The 22,977-nt window shown below is 37.6% G+C and overlaps 1 protein-coding gene across 22 annotated transcripts in view; it reads left to right on the top strand.

Annotated features, from left to right (window-relative positions):
- The window catches only part of nrxn1a (neurexin 1a), a 169,231-nt gene that overhangs the window by 73,915 nt on the left and 72,339 nt on the right, over window positions 1-22,977 (top strand). For all 22 annotated transcript variants that reach the window (XM_079594939.1, XM_079594941.1, XM_079594938.1 and 19 more), the window contains 3 exons: window positions 1,897-2,341; window positions 8,891-9,274; window positions 20,744-20,947. In XM_079594939.1, the coding sequence (XP_079451065.1) occupies window positions 1,897-2,341; window positions 8,891-9,274; window positions 20,744-20,947 (1,033 nt within the window). The remainder of the gene's footprint in view (window positions 1-1,896; window positions 2,342-8,890; window positions 9,275-20,743; window positions 20,948-22,977) is intronic.

Here is a 22,977-nt window from a genome sequence, read left to right as displayed (position 1 = left end):
ATAGTAAAATGACACCGGAAAGCTTGAGTGATTACATACCCACTCTATTACAAGGGAAATAGAGTAAAAGGATATGTACTTTTCATTTCGAGACACTGAAAGTGTGAATGTCAAAGTTTCTTTGACAAAATGTTTGACAGAGGTTTAGCCTCCACAAAAATGTGTTCCAAATTGGAACTGAAGTGACATTTATTTGCTTTAAGGCGAGACACTACAGGTGAATAGGGAAATATTTGTAACTAGCAGATATCATCATGAAACTTTCCCAGTTGATTACCTACATTAAGATGAGAAAAAAATGTATTACAAGTTTTCTGTAATTTATTGTTTAAATATGCAAATTAGGCATTATCTAATTAAATATGCGCTAATTTGCCTATATTTAAAAAAAAACGAAATCTCAGAATTGGATAAAGCCAGGTTCAAAATTCATTTTTCATTGTGTTCACATATTAGATGGGAAAAAAAATACAGAGGGATTTATGGATATCTACTTTTGTTATCCTGTAAAACAGAATATACTGTCAATAGCCTTAAAAAAAAATTTTTTCGCCATGTTTTTTGGAATAAAATGTTATATAAATCAGGCTAGGAATAATATATTTACAAATCCCTCTGTAATTGTCTTCATAATATAACTAGGTACAAGACTGGAAAGTTTGGTGTGTATAGGTGCTACTGAAGAGGAGATTTCGGACTTGGAGTATGAGAGAAAAGTCATTTTGAGAAAAAGGCATTTAAAGATTTGTAATGTAAAAAATCATACTTTTTTAGTGGAAACAACTATTTACTGACACAATATCTTATCAAATCATTAGCAACAACAATACAAACGACCTAAATCACATCAAAACTTATAAACACAGCATTTATGGCCTTCAACTGAACAGAAAAACAGTCAAAAACACACATCTAAATGTCAGAGCACGTCACGTGATGCATCTGAACGAATCAGGTTGTCAGAAATTGACATCAGCCAATGAGATTTCGCTTTTAGGGTTAAATGCCCATTTTACTTTCACGATTGGTTACTGATTAAAAGGAAATGACCATATTTGGATCCGACAGCATTGTACAGAAGAGAGAGAGAGCTTTCCAGACATGTGCGTGATTAAAGGAAGAACACAGAGATCGCGGAGCAGCGTGTTGATTTAGAACGGCAACTTTTGTTGAATTTCAGAGAAATCTACTGACGCAAATAGACAAAGTGTAGTAAAATAAAGACCTAAATGTGTATTTTGGACTTTTTTTCAGCACAAGTCTGAAAGAAAACATGTTATTGAAGACAAATAGCCCAAAATCTCAAAATTGACCAGTAAAAAAAAAAACGATGTTTTTGCCTGCCGTGTCTCGCCTTAAGTCTATAGAAAAAGATCTTACTTTTACTTATTGTGCCATTAGTTTTAATCACTGCACAGATGCCAGAGAAGATGGATAGCTATTGGTTTCTGTCAAAACATGCACCTGAAAAAGACAAAAGATAAATAACCAACCATTAACCTCTCAAGCTTTTAGTATTACTTTAGTATGTCATTGAGTCTGCTTGTGGGTAATGAAACGGGTGAAAGATAATGAAAGATAGGCAAAATATTGATTGTGTTTTAACAACAATTAATGAGTGGAGAAATAATTTATTTTATTTTATTATAAATGTAAATATTGCATGTAAATATAATTCATTAAAATAATACTAACAAATTATATTTACCAGCAGCTCCGATCAGAGACATTGCTAGGGTGTCTGTGCTTCTTGTGGACTTTATAATAGTGGAACAGAGTTTAAGACTATTAATGTGATTTCTACCCCCAGCTCTAGTTAATACACAGTAACATAATGTGATATAAAGTCTGAGTTTTTTCTCACTGGAAATCTGTTTTTCTTCTCTTTTCAATAAGGTTGTGTACAAGAACAATGATGTAAGGCTCGAGCTATCTCGACTGGCCAAGCTAGGCGACCCCAAAATGAAGGTGAGCGGTGTGGTGGCCTTCAAATGTGAAAATGTGGCTACCCTAGATCCTGTCACCTTCGAGACACCAGAGTCATTCATTACCCTTGACAAGTGGACTGCCAAAAAAGCCGGTTCGATCTCCTTCGACTTCCGCACCACTGAGGCCAACGGCCTGCTCCTCTTCAGCCACGGAAAACCCAAACCGCAGCAGCAGAAAGACCCCAAAAGCCCCAAAACCTTGAAGGTGGATTTCTTCGCCATAGAGATGCTGGACGGCCACCTATACCTTCTGCTCGACATGGGCTCGGGCACCACCAAAACCCGTGCCGTCAACAAAAAAGTCAACGACGGAGAATGGTACCACGTGGACTTCCAGAGGGACGGAAGATCAGGTAGATCAGGCTCTGTGTCTTAATCTTACAGCTGTTCCTTCATTCTGCTGATGCATTTGTGATGTATTCAATGTATGGTTAGATGTTGGCTGGTATTCAAGGCCTACGAAAATATTGACATAACCGAGACAGCAGTGTTCTCTCACGCTCGCGTGAACACAGCCGTAACCGTGCCTTCCGGAGCGCACTGTCAGGCAGGCATTTGAATATGAACAGGACTCGCAGTCTTTCCCGTCTTCCTCCTCCTTTCGAGCTCTGTCTTCTCCACCGGAGTTGCCATGGAAACCAGATTTGGTTTCCCAAAGGAGAGAGCAAGCTCTGCCAAGCAAAGACATTCATCCCTAACTCTCCCACTATCCCCCTTTTTCTCTCACGTCAATGCTGTTTGCCTGGAGTCAAAAGAACGGCCTTTGGTACTCATTCGTTCTCTCGTTTCTGTGAAAAAGTGAGAAAAGGCTCTATTGATCCGTGGTTATTGCGAATCTCTCATCTTCTCTTTCCGGATATAGAAATGCCAGTAGCCTGCATTAGTTCTGACATATACTGTGAGATTAAATGGTGAAAGTTATAAGGAGAAAATTAAATGAAAATGAAATCACATTTCTAAAGCAAGAGTCACTATTTTTGTTTCATGCCAATACAGTATTCAATTGGGATTGGATACGGTTTCGTTAAGAGAGCTGGTCTTTTTTCCCCACGGTTTTAAATTGTATTTTTCATCAAATCATCGTTTTCAATCACTGGGCTCGGTTTGATCTTATTCTCCAGGCTTTATCGTCGCACAATCCACTAGCCGTCATTGTGAGTTCAGGCACATTTTAAAAGAGACAATAAACCTTTTCTCTTAGTGGCATTTAATGGGAATCTGAAACGCCATTGACAGATGGGGCCTTGCATTTCAGGCCTGCAGAATAAGCTGTGTCACTCTCCCGCCTGCGTGAATTGGCTGCCTACGCAAGCCTTTTGATCATATATGGGCAGCCGTCCTGCTTCAGGGTGCGCTCGCGTGTGTGGGCATGCTGGTGTTTTTGCGGTTATGTATGCAAACATGTACATTTGTGCCTTTACTTATCTATTAATGAGAATGTACATATGTACACGTATATATGCGTGTCAGGGCCGTTTTTGTGCCTCCACAAAAATGTAGGATGAGAGAATAATCAACAATACAGACATTCGGAAATATGAGATCAAGTATAGTGGATAAAGCACTTATTTTTCTAAAGTGACACTGTCCAGCAGTCAGCCAGGCCACAAATTGGCCTGAATGAATGGGTCAAAATGGTGGAAATGGACAGACTAAGTACAAAGAAAACACACCCACTCAGACATCACCACTTTTGGTCACTTCTGAATTGAAATGAACTGGAAGTGATGATCTATGAGTGTGGTTTTAGTGACCATTCAGCTCTGTTAAATGAAAGCTGCACGTCTGTGCCTTTCCCAGACATGAGACCTGCAGTGTTTACAGAGGATTTGTTGACTAATGGTCCAAAAAGAAGGTGATTATTAGTAATAATAGCTTAGTAATAGCTAAACATCAGTTACCAGTAACAAGCTACAGTACATTAATTAATTTTTTGAAGTAATATAAAACATTTTTAAATCATTAACTGGATGAGATTGTACTGTGATTTGGTTTTTAAAAAAGTAAATAAATAGTATGGGTGTGCATTGAATACATTATTTCTTTCTGTATCTGTTGCGATAACAAATTATTGTATCTGAAAAAAATTGGATGTGGGCGAGACTGAAACCAGAATTGTGTCAAAACTAAATCAAGAGCTTATTTTTAGACAACTCTATTTAATTTATACACTACTGTTTGAATAGTGTTTTTGAAACATGTTATCAGTTCTTATGCTCACCAAGGCTTCATTAATTTAATCAAAACTACAGTAAATACAGTAATATTGTGACATATTATTATGATTTAAAATTATTTTAATATATTTTGTATAAGATATTTATTCCAGTGAAAACCAAGCTGGATCTTCAGTGTCACATAATTTTTCACAAGTCATTCTAATATGGTGATTTGGTGCTTAATTATTATTATCCATGTTGAGAACAGTTGCGCTGCTTCATATTTTTGTGGAACGTGTGATAAAAAATAATCAGGATTCTTTGATGAATAGAGAATTGATAAGAGCAGCATTAATGTGAAATCCAAACCTTTATAACATTGTAACCTTAGCTAAATAAAAGTATGTATGTCTTGCAAAAAAAAAAAGTTTTACTGACCCCAAACTTATGATCTGTAGTGTAGTTTCTACATACCAAATATGCCTTGTATTATAAATGATTTAGACATTTTTTTAAACAACCCTTATGAAGAATACTGCTAAATATGATATTGCCTGGAAGATTTAAAACATTGATATAGCAACATGTGCAAAATATGTACGATATAGTCTTAGTTTAATGTTACTCACCAATGCATTGTAATTTTAGTTCAGTCTGACAAATATGTATAATATATTATATATAGAGATTTTTTTTCAGTAGAAAAAAATCTTTTTTTGTGCATTTGACTTCAAGCATGTCACTAATAAATAGTATGTAAGGTAAAGGTAGTAAGGTAAATGCCATTCCATGAACATTTCAAGCAAAAACCACGTAAACATCAAATTAAACTAGAACATGAATTTACATTGGACTAAAAAAACAAATGGGACTTTTGCTTCCTTTTTCAAAAATCCACTTTACTCCACTAATGTCTGTGTGTGTATTTGTGTGTGTGTGTGTGTATAAAAAGTAATGCCGGGCCCAGCATTAGGCCGTGCTATGTAATCACTGAGCAGAGTGAATGGAAGTCGAGATGATGGAGAATGCTCATTACTGATGACCCGGGGGAGATGTTTGGCTGCTGTTTAGGGGTACATTCGCCAAGTGCGCAACACAGGACAAGATAATGTGTGTGTGTGTGTGTGTGTGTGCACGTGTGTGGGGGGGATGTGAGTGCGAGAGGAGGAGAAATAGTCCCGCTATGCCTCATCAAATCCATACAGACTTATTACAGGCTTAGAGGAAAATGAAATTCTTATTTACCAACACTGTTAGCATGTTACAAGTGGCATCTCTGCAGTAATGTATCAAGCGGAATAGAACGGAAAGCACTATTTTTCCATATTCGTTGAAACACTTGGCAGGGAATGAGTTACATGGAGCATAATTATAATTTACTGTGCCACCATGTCAAGCCGTTTAATATTTCTCCCATTTCTTTGGGTGTGCCTGTGAATAATGAGTCAGATACAAGAGGGCGTAATCAGTCTATGGAATCACATTTAATCTCGAAGAGAATTTTTCTCCCTCTCGAGGTATGTGACGCAAATCTAAGCTCAGGCCCAGAGCTCTACATCACAGACTGGAAAGCATAGCAGAACGTTACTGCAGCCATTCATTCAATTCCCACAATAGTCATTAATGATGAAAATAAATCACAGATCTGACAACAAATACATCCTTTATTGGAGCTTGGCGCACATTTATATGCACATATTACTCACTGAAGCTCCTGCTTTGTTTCGGTGATCTATTCACGGATGATTTATATTGAAAATCCATACATTTTCAGCCAATGTTTGTTTAGATTTGTTGAGGAATTTAAAATCCAAGTTAGCATGTGCAAGACTGACTTAAAGGATAAGTTCACTCCAGAATTAAAATTTCCTGATAATTTACTCGCCCCCACATCATCCAAGATGTTCATGTCTTTCTTTCTTCAGTTGAAAAGAAATGAAGGTTTTTGAGGAAAACATTCCTGGATTTTTCTCCATATAGTGGACTTCAATGGGGAACAACAGTTTGAAGGTCCAAATTGCAGTTTCAATGCAGCTTGAAAGGGCTCTACTCGATCCCAGCTGAGGAATAAGGGTCTTATCTAGCAACACGATCTGTCATTTTCTAATAAATAAATAAACATTTACCGGTATATACTTTTTAACCACAAATGCTCGTCTTGCACTAGCACTGCGTTGCGCCACACATTACATAATCTTACCTAGATAAGACCCTTATTCCTCGGCTGGGATTGTGTAGAGCCCTTAAAACAGCTTATGAGTCATACTGAGTGATTGTTTTTTGAAGATGTAAAAATGCAGAACGTTTTTTGTGATGGGTAGGTTTAGGGTTAGGGGATAGAATGTACAGTTTGTGATAAAAGTCATGTCTATGGAAATTCCCCGTAAAACATGAGTGTGTGTTACACAGAAAAAATAATAATACAGGTTTTGGATGTTATGAGGGTAAGTAACAGAATTTTCTTATTTGGGTAAAATGTCCCTTAAACATGTTGAATGTCTACAGTACCACCTCCAGCTGACCCTGTTCACACAAATTATGCCTTTATAACAGAAGCTGCATTTTTGTCACTAAAGAAAGAAGGTTTTGGCACTGAAAGGGCGGCATCTTTAATTCTAAGCTGCCTTTTATTGAGTTTGGACTGAGTGTTGGACACTAATAAACAGGATTCAGCAGTGGCCAGCGCTTTGCGTTAATCCCTGCCTGTTCTCTCCTATCTTGCCAGTAATGGCTTTTCTTTTGTAACTGCCTTCAAGGCGTGAATAATGGCAGTGCACAGTGGTGGAAAATGAGAAGGAAAATTCTGAATTGCAGCTTGCGTATAAATGCCTGTTTGTAGGAGTCGCCAGGAAAACAATGAGGGTGATTATAGAACTCGTGAAAGTGTTTTAACATTATTAGAGTGAATGAAAGGCTCGCCTCACCCGAGAGCACTGTGTCTTTATATTAACCACTGTTGTAAAAGCGGTGTTTAGACATAAACCATAAAACAGGAGGGCGGACAGAAACATGCTTTGAAAGGGTTCACAAATAATTTGTTAGAACTGAATCAGTCACAACTAATCAATTAGATATGAATAGGGCTGAGCGTTCATTCTGTTATATGCCCTTTTGAAAGTGATGACTATCTGGTGAATCTGGTACATATTGTCTGATGTTGCTATGGAGACTGCTTTTTGAATCTTTGTATAAGGGTTTGCACTGTCATATCAAGACAGCCCAAAAACAGATGATAATAGAGTGGTGCAGGTATGACATCACTTTATAGGCCAACCGGCAGTTAGCATCACACTGGTTCCCTCGACAAAAACCCAATAGGATTTTCCTATAGGCTTTTGGATTATCATTAAAAAAAACAAGCTATGTGATCAACAAAGGTTTATGATACTTGCACGTTTTGTCCATCAAGATCCTTTTCACAGATCAACACAACTTTTATGAATTTTTAAGATAAAATGCAGTCGCCAGAAGTAAAAAGCTAAAGGAAGGCTATAAACGAACTACACCACGGTCCCACGACTACAACGTCACCATCATCAGTTTTTAACTAAAAAACATTTTCCAGAACGTTGGAGTTAGAATAGTTTATAAGAGCAGAATTATAAGCGAACTGAGTTTACCTGTTCAGCTGATGACGTTTAATCTCTCGACAGCCTCTGTAGTCCCATTTAGCCACTTGTTAGCAGCAACCTTTTTCAAGACACATAACCGCTTAAAAAAATCATGAGTGGGATAATACTGATGTATTTTATGTCATAGAATAAAACGTGAAAGTATGTTGAGCTTGTGTTGACCACAGACCTTATTTCAGCCATTTAACCAAAATCCCGTTTAAAAAACCCATTGACGGCAGGACGATGCAACCGGAAGTCTTAAAATGCTAACTCGCTTCTGCGTTTAAGCCTACAGAGTGATGTCATAGCCCATAGCCCAACAGTATGTAAAATGTAAATTATTACCATATACATCCAATAAAAGTTCTGTACTGTTCAGAGAGCTTTATTACTTACCAATTCCCTATTATATTATATTATATTATATTATATTATATATATTATATTATATTATATTATATTATATTATATTATATTATATTTACTATACATCAAATTGGAGTAATATACAATTATTTTGAATTTTATGAAAATGATCTATCTATTCCAGTAACTTGAATACATAAAATAAGTGCATCTACCTTAACAAGAAATTATGCAAAAGACGTATCATTGTGCCAAGGGCCCACATTTTATCCCGGGCTTCCTTTTTTTCGGCACCAATCTTGTTCATAACTCATACTTTTGCTATTGACATCTACATCAAGCTGATTTGATCATCCGCAGAGCGATTTTATACTCGACACATACCTACAAATGCAAAACTGACAAATCAATGCTAAAGGCGCTGTTCTGACAAATGGTGACAAAGTGTTGTTCAGGAATCATCCTTCACACTTCCAAGCTTAAGCATGAATATACAGTAGCTACATCATTTCAGATTTACTTTGAGGAGATTGAAACCGAGAGTTTCGTCTACATTGTGTGCTCTGAGAGCAAAGGGGCTTTTATTTACAGAGAAAAGAATGAAGGATAATTTCAATAGCCTTAAAGAGTTTCATTTGCATAGTCCATAATTTGCATGTATAATTCCTCATTAAAACTGAATCAAACTTTTTAGAAGTTGCTGAAATGGCATCTAAACATCAAGTTAACTAAATTAAATTTGCTCCTCCTGGTTTTGTGACAGGCACAATTTCCGTCAACTCGATCCGGACTCCCTACAACGCTCCCGGTGAGAGTGAGATCCTGGACTTGGATGACATACTGTACCTGGGCGGCCTGCCAGAGGACCGCGCCGGTCTGATCTTCCCCACGGAGGTGTGGACCGCTCTCCTCAACTACGGCTATGTGGGCTGCGTGCGAGATCTGTTCATGGACGGCCAGAGCAAGGACATCCGGCGGATAGCGGAGGCCCAGAGGGCAGTCGGGGTGAAGCCATCCTGCTCTAAGGAACCTCCTAAACAGTGTCTAAGCAACCCCTGCCTTAACAGCGGCACCTGCAGAGAGGGCTGGAACCGATATGTGTGTGACTGTGCGGGGACGGGCTATCTAGGTCGCTCCTGTGAGAGAGGTGAGTACCAGTATTTTGCATGTGGAGTCTAGAGTTTGGTCTTGCATTGTGTCACTTGATAATCTTTTCCATGATAGCCATGACGGTCAACAGTTTTGATGTAGGCGTGGCTTCTATTTTTGCTGTATTGTGCTGGGTACTCCCGTCCACAGTGATATCTCATTGGTCTAAAATCAAGCTTCACATAATAATAGAGTGGTGCAGGGATGACGTCAAAGCCCAGAAGACTAATTCACCCCTAGTTCCCTCGAGATTATGGGGTTTAATAATGGTTTTTTTCAATTTATGAAAGCCTGTGGTAAACATAACTTGACTATACTTTGACATTTTGTTCTATAACATAAATTACACACACCCATACCAAAATGTTTTATTTTTAAGTTTTTTAAACGTACTGTATGTTTCTAATAAGTAACTAGATGAGACTGTTTGGGGTGTGAATGTGTGCAATTTACATTGTAGAACAAAACATCAAAGTATCGTCAAGTTATGTTCACCACTGACTTTATTTTACTCATAAACCCCATTATAAAACCCCATACTAAAATCTTGAGGTAACCAGTGGCGAATTAGTTTTCCAGGATTTGACATCATCCCTCCATCCATTTCACCATATTTGGCCACCTTAGCCACACTTAATATGTATGAATTTCATTGTGTTATATCAAATAAAACTAGATAAAAAGTGTGATCCGCAAACAAATTCTGATAGTTTTTCTGATTAATTTGCGAATGATTTGGAGTGATTTCATTTCTATTTCTTGATTTATTTTCAAAACCTAATAAACATGTTTCTTTTTTTATATTTGCTGTAAAAGTGCACTATATTTCTATCAAATGCCATTTGGTTTGATATTTTGTTTTTAAACATAAGACATTCGTAAATTTTGAAGTGTGGCTTAAATATCCAAATAACAACACTTTTTGGGGATAAACATCACATATGTTCTCATTAGCTGTGATTTTGTTGCGTAGTGGGTTGCTTCGCTTTCAGGAAGGGCCGAATAGGACAAGGTGTTACGAAGCATCCCTGCTTCTATGAAAGATCTGTACACTCATTCTTTCTCCCGTGATGTGTAAAGACGTGGTGCTCATTCAGAGATATTCTGTCCATTATGTTGCGTAGGAGAGGGCGACATTCACCGCTTTGTTGCCTCGGCCTTAGCATAGAAAAATATCTCTCTTTGTCAGCTCATCCTTGACAGTGCAGCTGAGCTGACGTTACTGTTACCGTGGTAATTGTGTTTCTCTTCAGTCCATGTCATCTTCAGAGAGAGCCACTCAAGCATGGATTATGTTTTTGCCTTTTGTCTCCGTCCCTAGCAGAATTTTAATTCTGTTGTTTTTCCAGATGAACAAAGCGACCAGCGTTCACCCCCTGCCTGTTAAAAAGGGAGTCAGCCAGAGCTCTAAGTCCACATCCAGTTATGCATTCCCACCCCTCATAGATGCCTCCTTATATTCGGGCAGGCCTCCGTGAAGTGCTTTAAGCTATAGTGGCTAATTCTTTAATGGAAGAGCATCTCTCTTAAGCTTGTTGCTGTTGTCTGGACGCTGATATCACCCTGCAGCAAAGCCGCTACTGTGGGAAAATAACAATCAATTATATGCGCATTGTTGAAGCTCTGCGCAGGAATTATGGAAGTGATTCGGTCAATTAACCCATCAAAGATGGGTTGCTTTGTCATCACCCAAGCAAATTTCACCACAAACAGCCGTCAGAAGGAGAATGGTGCAGTCTGGTGCAGTTTTATAGGGTGTTGCCGGCTTCCTCCAGATGCACATTTATAAGATTCCAGTCACAGAAAACAGCTTTTTGTGCAATGCTAAAATGGAGGAAAGATGAGAGAGAGAGAGAGAGAGAGAGAGAGAGAGAGAGAGAGAGGCGACAGTGTTAATCTTGTCAGCAAAATTTATAATAGAAAAGACAAAGATGCTTACTGACAATAATTAAGCTATTTTAATTGAAACATGCTTAAAATATGATGAGGCAAATATAACCTAATAAAGTAAAATGTGTTTTTTTTAAGAAAATCAATGCAGAAAGAATTGATTGAAAAATGATCTAATTACAGCATGTTAGGATTGATCTGCTTCAACTCCAGTATATACACAAGATACTGCACAGGTAGTGAAGCGAATGCAGATGATCCTCAGTGCTGGTCAGAATGTGTTACTCGTCTTTGCCATAACGAATATGACATGACAAAAAAGGGCTGAAATGTTAAAATAAATTTTGAATTTGAAAAATAGTTTTTTATTTTATTTAAATTAAGTCTACTAAAATGAATTGTTTTTTTTTTAAGTCACCTTTATTTAAAGGGGTGGTTTACTGCTTTTTTTCTTTGCATGATTGTGTTTATGGGGTGCAATATAACATGTCTTCGTCTTTTTTTTTTTTTTTTTAGCCTTATTTTTCATAAATTTGACCTTTATTGTAAGCCGCCTTCTCCTCTGTCATTTGAACGACCGGTTGACTTCCTGATTCTATGAAACCACTCCCTCAGAAACAGGCATGGGCTCAGATTGGTTAGTTGGGCATCACCTTTACGGGCGAAAGTCGCATGTGCTCCGGTCAAATGTAAATAATGGTGTCAATACTGCTGTACAGTTTGAGCCAGAATCAGACCCAGAAAGCGGCAATGAAGAGAGTCAAGCAGAACCTCCAAAAACACGGCTCTTACAAAACGCTTCTGAATGGTAAATTTTTTTTATTATTATTATTATTATTCTATTCTATTCTATTCTACTATTATTATATAATAATTTCGATACGCTGTTACTTGAAAATGCCACTGCTGCCACTTGTTAGCTTTTGAGATACGGTTTTCTCCTGATTAAACATTTAATATACCAGAATAAATGACTTGAGTAATACATGCAGCTGAAGTTTGCTGTTGCGATTACATATATTTTTTTAAACTTTATACACGTTTGTCTTATACACACAAAATAGCATCGAACTAACGTTAACTGGCTACTATAAACAAACAGCGTTGGCATTGGTTTACGTTCTTGATCAAATCGAAAAATTACTTCATGAAGTATACATGGAAAATACATTTACAAAATTGGTACATAATTACAAATTGCAGGTTCAAAATGTTTGTACGCGTTTGGCATAGACACACGAAATAGCATAACTAAGTGGCTACTAACGCCAGCGCTGGCATTTGTTTACGTCCCTGATAAAACTAAAACATTACGTCTGAAATTATACATGCAAAGTTAAAATTATTAAGTCTTACTTACAGGTTGTGGCCCAACAACTGCTGCCTGTGGGTTTAAAGTTGGAACTGCTTCATGTTTTAGTCACAGTTTCTTGTTTAATCCGGCATTGAATTCGTGGAGATTCTGGAAGCTGTGTTCCGTAAAATGCGCAGCACAGAGAGCTACGATTACTTTTCAGGAACATAATCAAATCGAAATTTTAGCCATTGTTGACAAACTACAGCGTCCATAGGAAGCCCGAACACAGAAGACCTGACAGCTGCGTGAAAATAACACACTTTCGACGGCATGGCTACAGCTCTCCACTATAATTCTTCCTCTTCCACAAAGCCGCATAAATATGGCCACGCCCCATTTTTTGCATATTCCGGAGGGAGGGTTGATGTAAATGTATGGGTTAGTTACGTATAAAACCCGGGAAGTATCTCGTTGTAGTCCCATTCGAGTCGCTTTTGTAGGCATTAAACTTCCTGATTTTTAAAAGACGATATCTCTGCTTACGTTGAACTTTCAGCGCAGCAACTTTGCAGATACTGTTCATGCACCAACAGCAACATAACACACTATTTAAAATGAAAAAAGTGAAAACGCAATCAACCACCCCTTTAAATAGTGCTTTATACATAGTTTTTTTCAAAGCAGCTTTACAGTGATATGATTCAATGATGCAAACAGAATTACATTCAGTTGTAAAGCAGCTCTAAAAAGACAATACAAAAGTTATTCAGGTGAAATCAGTTCAGTGTTGATTCATTTCGGTTCAATATCTGTGTTCATCAATTGTGGAATTAGTTTATCTGATCTGCAAAGCTGCTCTGAAGAAAACAGTGATGTCACCATCCAACTCCGTTCAATTATACTTAATTAGATTTCATTTCAAACTAATATATTATAATTTGGTTAGTTCTGTCAAAGTAAACTGACAAAATTAATGAATATGAAACGACAAAAACTACATACACTTATAGGCAGATGGAGACAGGGTGAGTTAGGGTGAGCAACAACAATAACAACAAAATTATGCAAAAAAAAAAAAAGTTCCCGTAGAGTGTGGTTATGTTCACAGTTGGCCCTGCCCAGCAGTGTGAGGTGAAATAAACTCGGTGCATAAATCCATAACCATCCAGCTGCTCTCAGTGCTTGACTTACTTGAACAAAGCATCAAAGAAAAACAAACGCCCCAGAATAACATCTGCCCTAATTTCCTTTTCTATCACTCCAAGGGTCCTAATGGGCACTTACAGTGACTAAACTTAGCGCGTAACCTCTGCTCATCCCCCAGTACCCGATAGTTCCGGCAACAGAGTTTTTACCCTACAGCACTCGTTTTGTTTAGAGAGGCGATAGGATGTGCTACAAGCGGGATCAAACAGCCGAGCCTTAATAGACTTCACTTTTATTTCCCTCAGCCACACCTGCTTGATTGCACGGTTGGCAGGTCGTTCATGTTGATTCCCAAGTCGGTATTTGTTTCATTGCCCCGGCCGCTGCGCGCTTTTAGACTTCACGAGGTGTCGTGTTGCGTGCAGAAAAATTGTAACATGCATTTACGGTGAAGGTTCCATCGGCATGCAGGAACTCACCACGAGCAAACCTGAATAATGTATGATGCCTCTGAGCCAACTCATCCTGTTTATCATGATTGTTGAACATACATTTCCCTAATCCCTGTGGCAACTATAGCTCCTATGCGCTGCAGTATTCTGGCGGGGAGGGCCTGCGGCTGCACCATGTGACTGCTGACTCTCCGGATGTCACCTAGCGAGCTAAACTCAAAGAACTGCGCAATTCAGGGAGTGTGTATTTAGATTAAGGCAGATTAGGCCTTCTGCATGATCAAATGCACTTTGACATGTCGAGCACTCGTGCAGGTGGTGATGCAAGTTTAAGTCTGGCTTGTGTCATTTCCCCACCCTGTTCTCCCTTGACTGCACCATTTCCAGTTATTTTTCTGCAACACTATGAATAAAAGGCCAAAAAGGCCAAAAATTTATTAGAAAAAGGGCTGTAAGTTGACATGGCGTGCTTCAAATGGAAGAAACAAAATCTAAATAGCACTTATTGCATGTCATCTCCAATTAAAATGTTAGCCTAAATTATAGCCTAAAGGCTAAATAGCCTTAACAAGTCACCATTTTATTTAAAAATAAAATGTCCGCAGTAATATCTTTGTTTACATTTGAATTACATTTTTTTGCTGTATGTGACAGATAATTGTTAGCTAAAACTACCAAAACCATAAAAACATTGGTAACACTTAACAAATAAGTTACATTTTTAAGTACAATCAACTTGGATGTTTAAGTCATTTCAACTTAAATCGCATTAAACTGACTTTTAAAAAAATGAGTTGAAAATATTTTTTTTCAGTGCTGCAACTACATATCAACTACCAATCATTAGATTATTAGTAGTTAGTTGATATAGTTGCAGAGTTACATAGTTAGTAGAATGATTAAAGTGGACTATCGAAAAAAAGTGTAACCAAAACGTGCATTACTTGAAATAAATACATTTTAACTGAAATAAAAAATCAAATATAAAAAAAACTGTAAATATACAAATAAAATTAACAAAACAAAAACTATACTAGTATATCAATGATGCTAAACACTAGTACACACTATGTGATTAATTATGATTAGGCCGATTAATTGATTTGCACGTCATGTAATTTATTCATTTAAATTGTAAATGGATTGACAGCCCTGTTTTATTTGATTTATTTATTTATTTTGATCTGACAGAGAGTAAGTGCTTCATGTGAGATTATGTGGTAGCCTGATGGAACAGGAAAGACAGAGACGGATGAGGTATTTATTCCTGCATAACAGTGTCTCCATTTGCATGTGTTGGGCTGATCCTGCATATCAGAGGAGTTGGACAGCACCGAGCACTAAATGAAAGTAGCAACAGATGGAGGGGCAGATGGAGAGAGTGACCAGCCATGTACACTCCTTTCTACCTGCGGTCCTCCAGTTCCATCTCTCATTACAGACCAGGAGAGCGGCAGTTTGAGGAGCTTTCGTGAGTGCTCAGCGCTTGTTGCGACAAGGTTGGCCTTAATTGAGAGATCTGTGTCATGCGAAAAGATAACGCGAAGCCATTCTAAAGCTATGGGCAGTATAATACCAAGATTTTACCCTTTTTCTCCTTTTTTGTTATATGAGGGTTACATTAAATCCATTCCTATATCAGTTATTTGCTACTTTTCAAATGCCTTATGTACAGATTTTGTCATTTTACATTGATTTCCAAACATAAATATAAAAAACTATTATGATCTAAAAAAGGAGTGAAATAATTAAAAACAAAGTTATGAGAAGAAAATATATATATATATTGACATTTTATGTATATATGTATATATATGTCAATATATATACTTTTTCTTCTCAGAACTTTGTTTTGAGAAAACATTATTTATATATAAAATATATAAAATGTCAGTCAGCAACAGGAGAGACATAATTTGAGTAAAAATATTAAACATAATTGTTAATTATTTCACTCCTTTTTCTTAGAACTTTGTGCTCTTGGTTATCAAATTGGTCATTACGTCAGATATGAAATATGATGCATAAAAAGGTAAATATCTATTGTGGAGAGAATTTTTTTTTTATTGTGCTGATATATTAATTATGTGTATTAAGGATTTATAACATGTTATGAGTAAAATTAACTTTTTGGACATTTTATTCCAAATAATTATTCCATTTTGTTAAAAAAAATGTTAAAAATGTCATGTCCATAACCATAATTTCCATCAGAATGCTATTACACACAATATGTATTTTTTTTTATGTGGTGGAAATTGGAAGTGACATTATGATGGAAATACTCATGATGTTTCCGAAAATGGCACACTTTTCATTTCATGCACGAGTAAACACTGTTGGGTATTGTTAGTAGCTATATTAAACTAGTCAAAGTGTGTTTTAAGAGTGTTATTTTAAGCCCACCGGGTCCGAAAGTGCCTACAGTTGAAGAAACACCCTTTTCTAGTGTCTAAATATGTGGACAGCTGAGCTCTGTCGATCACACCTTCAATTCTGTCATTTCCCGTCCTCCCTCTGTTCCATCTCCATGCTGTTTTCCTAGCATGTTTCTTCATTTGAAACCTCTGAAGACCTCTGCGAGGCACAGAGAGCGTCGCTTCCATCTTGTCCAGATTGGATGTGATGTGTGGGCTGTCGAGCGGTGCGGATGCCATACTGCTGCGCTCTCCCGCTGTGTGACTGTTTGAGGAGGCAATGAGGGTCTTTCTGAACCACTGGCCATACCTCTCTTTTCATTATCCTCTCCCCTGGCGTGAGACTACTGCACTGGAGACGAGACGGGGGCTCGTTTGTCAAGCTGTCATTGTTTTGAGGCTGCCTCCTCTCTGGAGCGGGTCTCGGTGGGGAGGGCTAAAGATTGGGGTTTAGGGTTAAAGGCTACAGTGAGAGCTCCTGCTCGGAGCAGGTTGGCACCTGCTTTGTGGTTGTTAAAGTCTACGTGATGCTGCATTTGTAACGCTTCTGTTTTATAGATTGAACTTCTGTAATGTAGGGTGGGACTTAATTTTGGAAACCGATTGGATAATGAAAAGTTGAGGTTAAATACTTGAATGGAGCCAAGCTGAATGAGATTTGATTGTGAAACATGGAGGTTCAGGTCATCGTCACCTTTTAGAGAGTCTCAATGGATAGTCGGATACCAATGCTGTAGCTTTACCGATGTGTGTTGCTTGGTTGCGCACGACAGTTCTGCTGTGGCTTTCGTAGGAACAATTATTTCGCTCCAAATAGAGCAAACAATGTTGCCAATACTTTGTTTAAACTGTAAGCTATGTCACTAAATATTACCTTTTTGTTTGTTGAACTGTTATGTAAAACCCATGTCAGATTTTGCAATCGTGTGGATATTCGGGAGAAATTGCATTCTTGCTCGTTTAATATTTGATCAACGTTAAAACAAGAACTCACACAGGATATGTTTCTGCATCAAAGAGAGTTTGAGTCTTAAATCAATCTCAATGCACAGTCTGTGTCTATATTTGTTCTTAATGCTAGTAAGTGCTTAAACCTCACTTTTAAAGGTACATTACACGACAGTAATGTAGCGCGATTTGCTAAGACAGCATATTCTGCAGACAGACAACCACACTGCTTGTGTGGATGCAGTCAGTTTTGACCACAAAAGATGAGGTAATTTGATTGGATGTCATTTATTTGACTATTCACGGCACTACCTTTTTCCTGTTTTTAAACTAAAGACGGCATTTTGCCTGTTAGAAATACATGCTCGATTTTAATGTTATTTTAAGATGGGGTAGAATTAAATGAACGCAAAAATCAGCATTTTGTTCGCGTACCCCAGTTTGGGAACCGCTGCGTTACTATGATCAAAGAAGAGAATTTGTATGTTCCCACTGTACATTTGACTTCCTAGCAGTCAATCGGTTTATATTATCATTTTACATTTTTAGTGATTTAAATAGTTTTTCTGCCTTAACTACTGACAAGCTGTTATTTGTTATACTGTAATTATTTTGCACATAATCTATATCATAGATGTATTTACAATATTTGCTGTTACATTCTGCAGTTTGTTCATTGTTTGGAGGGCAACACTGGGAAGATATTATATACAGAAAATATTTGTGTAAAAAAAAAAAAAAAAACTCTTCAAATTGACCTGAACATTTGACCAGTACTGCGCATTGGATAGATACTGTATATGCTCACATGCACCATTACTGAGCTTCATAATGTATTGATCTCTGCTGTGGCACTAAAAGATAGCATTACACATTCCTACAGGCCTCATAAATTGAGTTTAGTTACAATGACAAGCTGTTGTATGCTGGGGCTTGTTAGGTAAATCAATGTTTTGCAAGAGTTGAGACATAATACTCATGCAACATGACTACGGTACCTTTTTTTAAATGGCTACATTCTCACGCACTCTCTTTTCCTTGGGGGTTGAATGTACATCACATCACTGTGCTGATTAGTATGCATGCTGCCGTACTTGTGTTCCTGTCTTCGTCTTGTTTTCCGCTAGCTCGCTCTCTCTGTTGTGCTCTCGGGCTCGGCAATGGTGTAACAGAAACAGAGGATGCTGAGACAAGACAGGCATCAAAATTGCTGTGTGAGTGTGTGTCTGTGGGTGTGTGAGGAAGAGGGCAGCCTAATTGGTGATAGCCTGCAGCCTCATCATCTCCAGAGCTCCCTCACAAGCGAGTGATGTCTCTGTACTGGTTCCATGCCAGATGTTGTCCTCTGGCTGAGAGGCCGGTCTTTGCACTGAGGCAGATGTGTCCGGCCTCCATTATCGTGCTAAATTATCTAGGCATATACGCAGTTCCTCATCAGACCTATTTTGGCTTTTTTTCCCCCCTTTTTTCAAGGGAAACTCTCATACTCAGCACTTCTGTGGTTTTAAGTGTCCTGTACACATTTTCACTGAAATGGAGGCTAGAGTTCAGAAAAATTCTCAAAGTTACTTCACAAAGACTAAGTTACTGCATTTTTTTACACAATACGTTTACCAATTACCAGTTGACACACAATTTATAAATAATAGCCTGTCATTCAGGCATTTATAATGTTTCAAAAGCTTCTCTTTTGGGGGGAAAAATATTAAGCACCACAATAGATTTTAACATTAATAATAAATAGAAATGTTTCTTCTTTGAATCAAATCAGCATATTAGAATGACTTCTGAAAGGACCGTGTGACACTGAAGACTGGAATAATGACTGCTGAAAATTCAGCTTTGCCATCACAGGAATTAATTACATTTTAATATATTAAAGGGATAGTTCACCCAGAAATAAAAATTCTGTCATCAGTTACTCACTCTCAAGTTGCTTCCGTCAACTGTTTGGTTACCCACATTTTTTAAAATATCATCTTGTGTTTAGCAAAAGACAAAAAATGTATACAGGTTTGGAACAACTTGAAGGTAAAAAAATAAAAATAAATAGAAAACACTTATTTTAAATTGTAATAATTTTTCACAATATTGCTGTTTTATATTTGTGATCAAATACATAAGTCCTTGGTGAGCATAAGAGACTTCTTACAGAAAAATCTTTCGGACCCCAAACTATAATATAATATACTATAATATAATATAAAAGTTCCAAATCAATTTGAGTGTCTATATGCCATCACAAGCAGATTCTAATGCAAGCATGAGATATTATTTATCAAACAAAATTCATAGCAATCAATTCACATGTATTATATTTGTAAATATCAGGAGCAAGTGTGTAATGCGATGTACAGTATAAATTGCTCACAATTGTCATTTGTATTTTAGTTGATTATAACGGGACTGTTGATTAAACATTTTATTGGACTGTCATGTCTTAACTCCTTGAGGATTTTTTAAAATTTGATTTACAATGATTTCAACAAAGTCAGACCACATTTAGTTTGAGAGATTTTATCAAAGTGGTGAAATCTTGGTTGTGGGAAAAGTGGTGGTCTTTTATTCTTATGGTTTTTATTTTTGTTCCTTTTAATGTAGATTTACCTGGTTTTTACCATGAAGATTTAAGCTGACATGGTGTAAAAGCAAACAAACAGAAACAAAATAATGGAGGTGAATGGAAGGAGTTTTGTGAATCTATTTTTGTTTCCAATTGAAACCAGCCCAGAACCAGGTTTTATGCAGGAAACGTGTGGAGTGGTTGCAGATCTCTTTCGGTTGGCATGTGTGTCTCCTCTTCTCTTTCTGGACTGCATATCTCTGATTGAGCAGCTGGTGAGATTATGCTGGTCACTCTGAGACCTCGACTATCTCTCATTGCAAAATGAGTTGTCTAGAGATTCGGCTCACTAAATTGAATTGCTCTATAAAATAATTGAGATACGTATAAACAGATTAAAGCAATTGACGGCGGTAAACGGCGCTTCAAAAGCCCCTCAGCAGGAATACATTATGTGGTGTCTTCATAAACACTGCCTTGCGATATAACAAAGAAATAAAATGTGGTGTATAATGAGTCTTTTTTTTATGGCATTCATCTTCTGGTTAGACTGAGCAGTTGTGGGCTACTGTTGTGAAATGCTGTAGAGAATTTCAGTGTCTGGCTGTAAAACATTTTAGTAAGCAGTCATTCATCTGTCGCCATCAACACTGGGGTTTATGATCAGCCACGAGCTGCTGTCACTGCCCAGCACTCTCCTTTTTTTAGTGTTTCCTAAATTCTCTCTTCTCTTCTCTCTCTCTCTCTCTCTCAGATGCCACCATCCTTAGTTATGATGGCAGTAAGTTCATGAAGATCCAGTTGCCAGTAGTGATGCACACTGAGGCAGAAGACGTGTCGCTGCGCTTCCGTTCCCAGCGTGCCTATGGTGTTCTCATGGCAACCACCTCCCGAAACTCAGCTGACACTCTGAGGCTGGAGCTGGACGGAGGACGTGTCCGACTCACTGTCAATCTAGGTACATCAGCCAATTGGAGTGCTCACCTTAATGGATAACTACACACATACACAACATAGCATGGAATCATTTGTTTTCAATTGTTTTCAATTTGTTGTTGATCTATCTGTTGTCTATGTTTGAGTTTTACTATTCAGATTTTCCCTTTTAATATTCAGGTAACACCCACACAATAACTTGGCTATGGGGACTTATCATTTACTGTACTTCTAATTACATGCACACTATAGATATTTAGTGCTGGACAACGATTAATTGTGATTAATAGCATCCAAAATAAAAGTTTGTGTTTACATAATATATGTGTGTGTCCTGTGTATAATTATTTTGTATATATAAATATACACATATGCATGTATATATTTAAGATTTTTTTTTATCTATACAGTATATAAAATATTTATATATAATATAAATTATGTATAAGTATATACATGCAAATATGTCTTGTGTTTATACATGCATGTGTGTGTATTTATATATACAAAATAATTATGCACAGTACACACACATATATTATGTAAACACAAGCTTTCATTTTGGATGCGATTAATCGTTGCCATATTATGTTATATTATATTATATTTTTGTTCCCAGAGTATAGATAAGTATATCCAGTAGACACACTTTCTCTCACACAGACATTAAACACTTTAAAATCTTTGTGTTGAAGAGAAGGATGTAGAACCTTCAACGGCCAGAGTCTGCGGCCAAGCGCTCACTCCCAGATGAGCACGCTGTAGACTTTCCCTACCAGAGAGTGCACAGTCCCTGCCACAGTACTGATACACAATAGTCCTTCATCTGCATACTATAGACTCCCCACTAGAGCGTTACACATGTCAGGAGTACTGACAAGCCATTGTTCCGCCAGTACGTTTCATTTACATTTCCCCAGAAGCCACTACACTTTCCTCCCTCGGTTGCACAGCTTAATATATACAGTCTTGCTCCACTAATAAAGCACCAGCTCTGCTGTTCGCAAGTTCAAGCTAGTTCACAGTAAGTACATTGGAACATCGGTCGTTTAAAGCTAAAAAAGTTCCTCTGCTGAAATGTGCAGAACTCTCACTAAGATGAATGCCATCATTCCCATCTAGCAGTGTGACATACACTGTGCCATTTAACATGTCCGCTTACATATAGCATGTCTAAAACCTCTCAGTTGTCCCAGCAGGCTTAAACTTGCACACCTCCGCATGCACAAACAGACACGCACCCACACAAACACCAATCATTTCTTCTGGCCCGGAGGGTACTGCACTCGCTGTTAGGGTGGACACACGTTGCTCTCTGGCTGTTAGCGGCCACGATTTTCACTGTGGTTGACGACACGCGACGGGCTGCAGCCTCATGGGAAAAAGATAGAGCTGGATTTGTGTAATGTTCTGAATTCCTCTCGGCCCTCCACTCCATCATAGCACACACTGAAGCATGGACAGCCCGGCCTGAGCACGAGAAATATCGATTCTCCATTCCAGAAGTACGCTTTGCAAAAGATAGTAATGGGAAAGGGGGCCTTCTCACAGGATTCAACATTATACAGTACCAACCAGAACAAAAGCTGTTGTGCTGTGCTGTTCAGTAAGGAGTCTCAGCGGTACTGTACTTTTTAGCGTTTAAAGACCGCTCACCTTGAGGTTTTTTTTTTTTTTTTTTACCTAAGATTTAGGTTTTAGTGTTAAGGCACATTCACATGGGGTTTGGAAAAGTAGCTGCAGGCTGAACATCCTGAATGTTAATAAGTGTAAATATCAGGGCTTAGCAATAAGGACTGTAAGCGTTAGAGTTTTGTGCCAGTTGACAGGCCAAATTTACAAAATGTTATGTAATGTAAATGTAAAGGTAATGTAAAGGTTTATTAATTTGTTATATTAAAGTTTTACAGTTTCTTAATACATATACTTTAGTTAATATTGAATTATTTATTTTATATATATATATATTAGTTTAGTTTGTTGGGACCAGTAAAAATGTTGGCAGCGAAAATAAAAAATACAGCAGAAAAAAATCCTTGTTGTTGAGACCAC

The sequence above is a fragment of the Phoxinus phoxinus genome (assembly GCF_949152265.1).
Source record: "Phoxinus phoxinus genome assembly, chromosome: 21".
NCBI classification, from domain to species: Eukaryota; Metazoa; Chordata; class Actinopteri; order Cypriniformes; family Leuciscidae; genus Phoxinus; species Phoxinus phoxinus.
The sequence above is the reverse complement of the archived record's forward strand: the minus strand, read 5'-3'. Positions and strand labels throughout refer to the sequence as shown.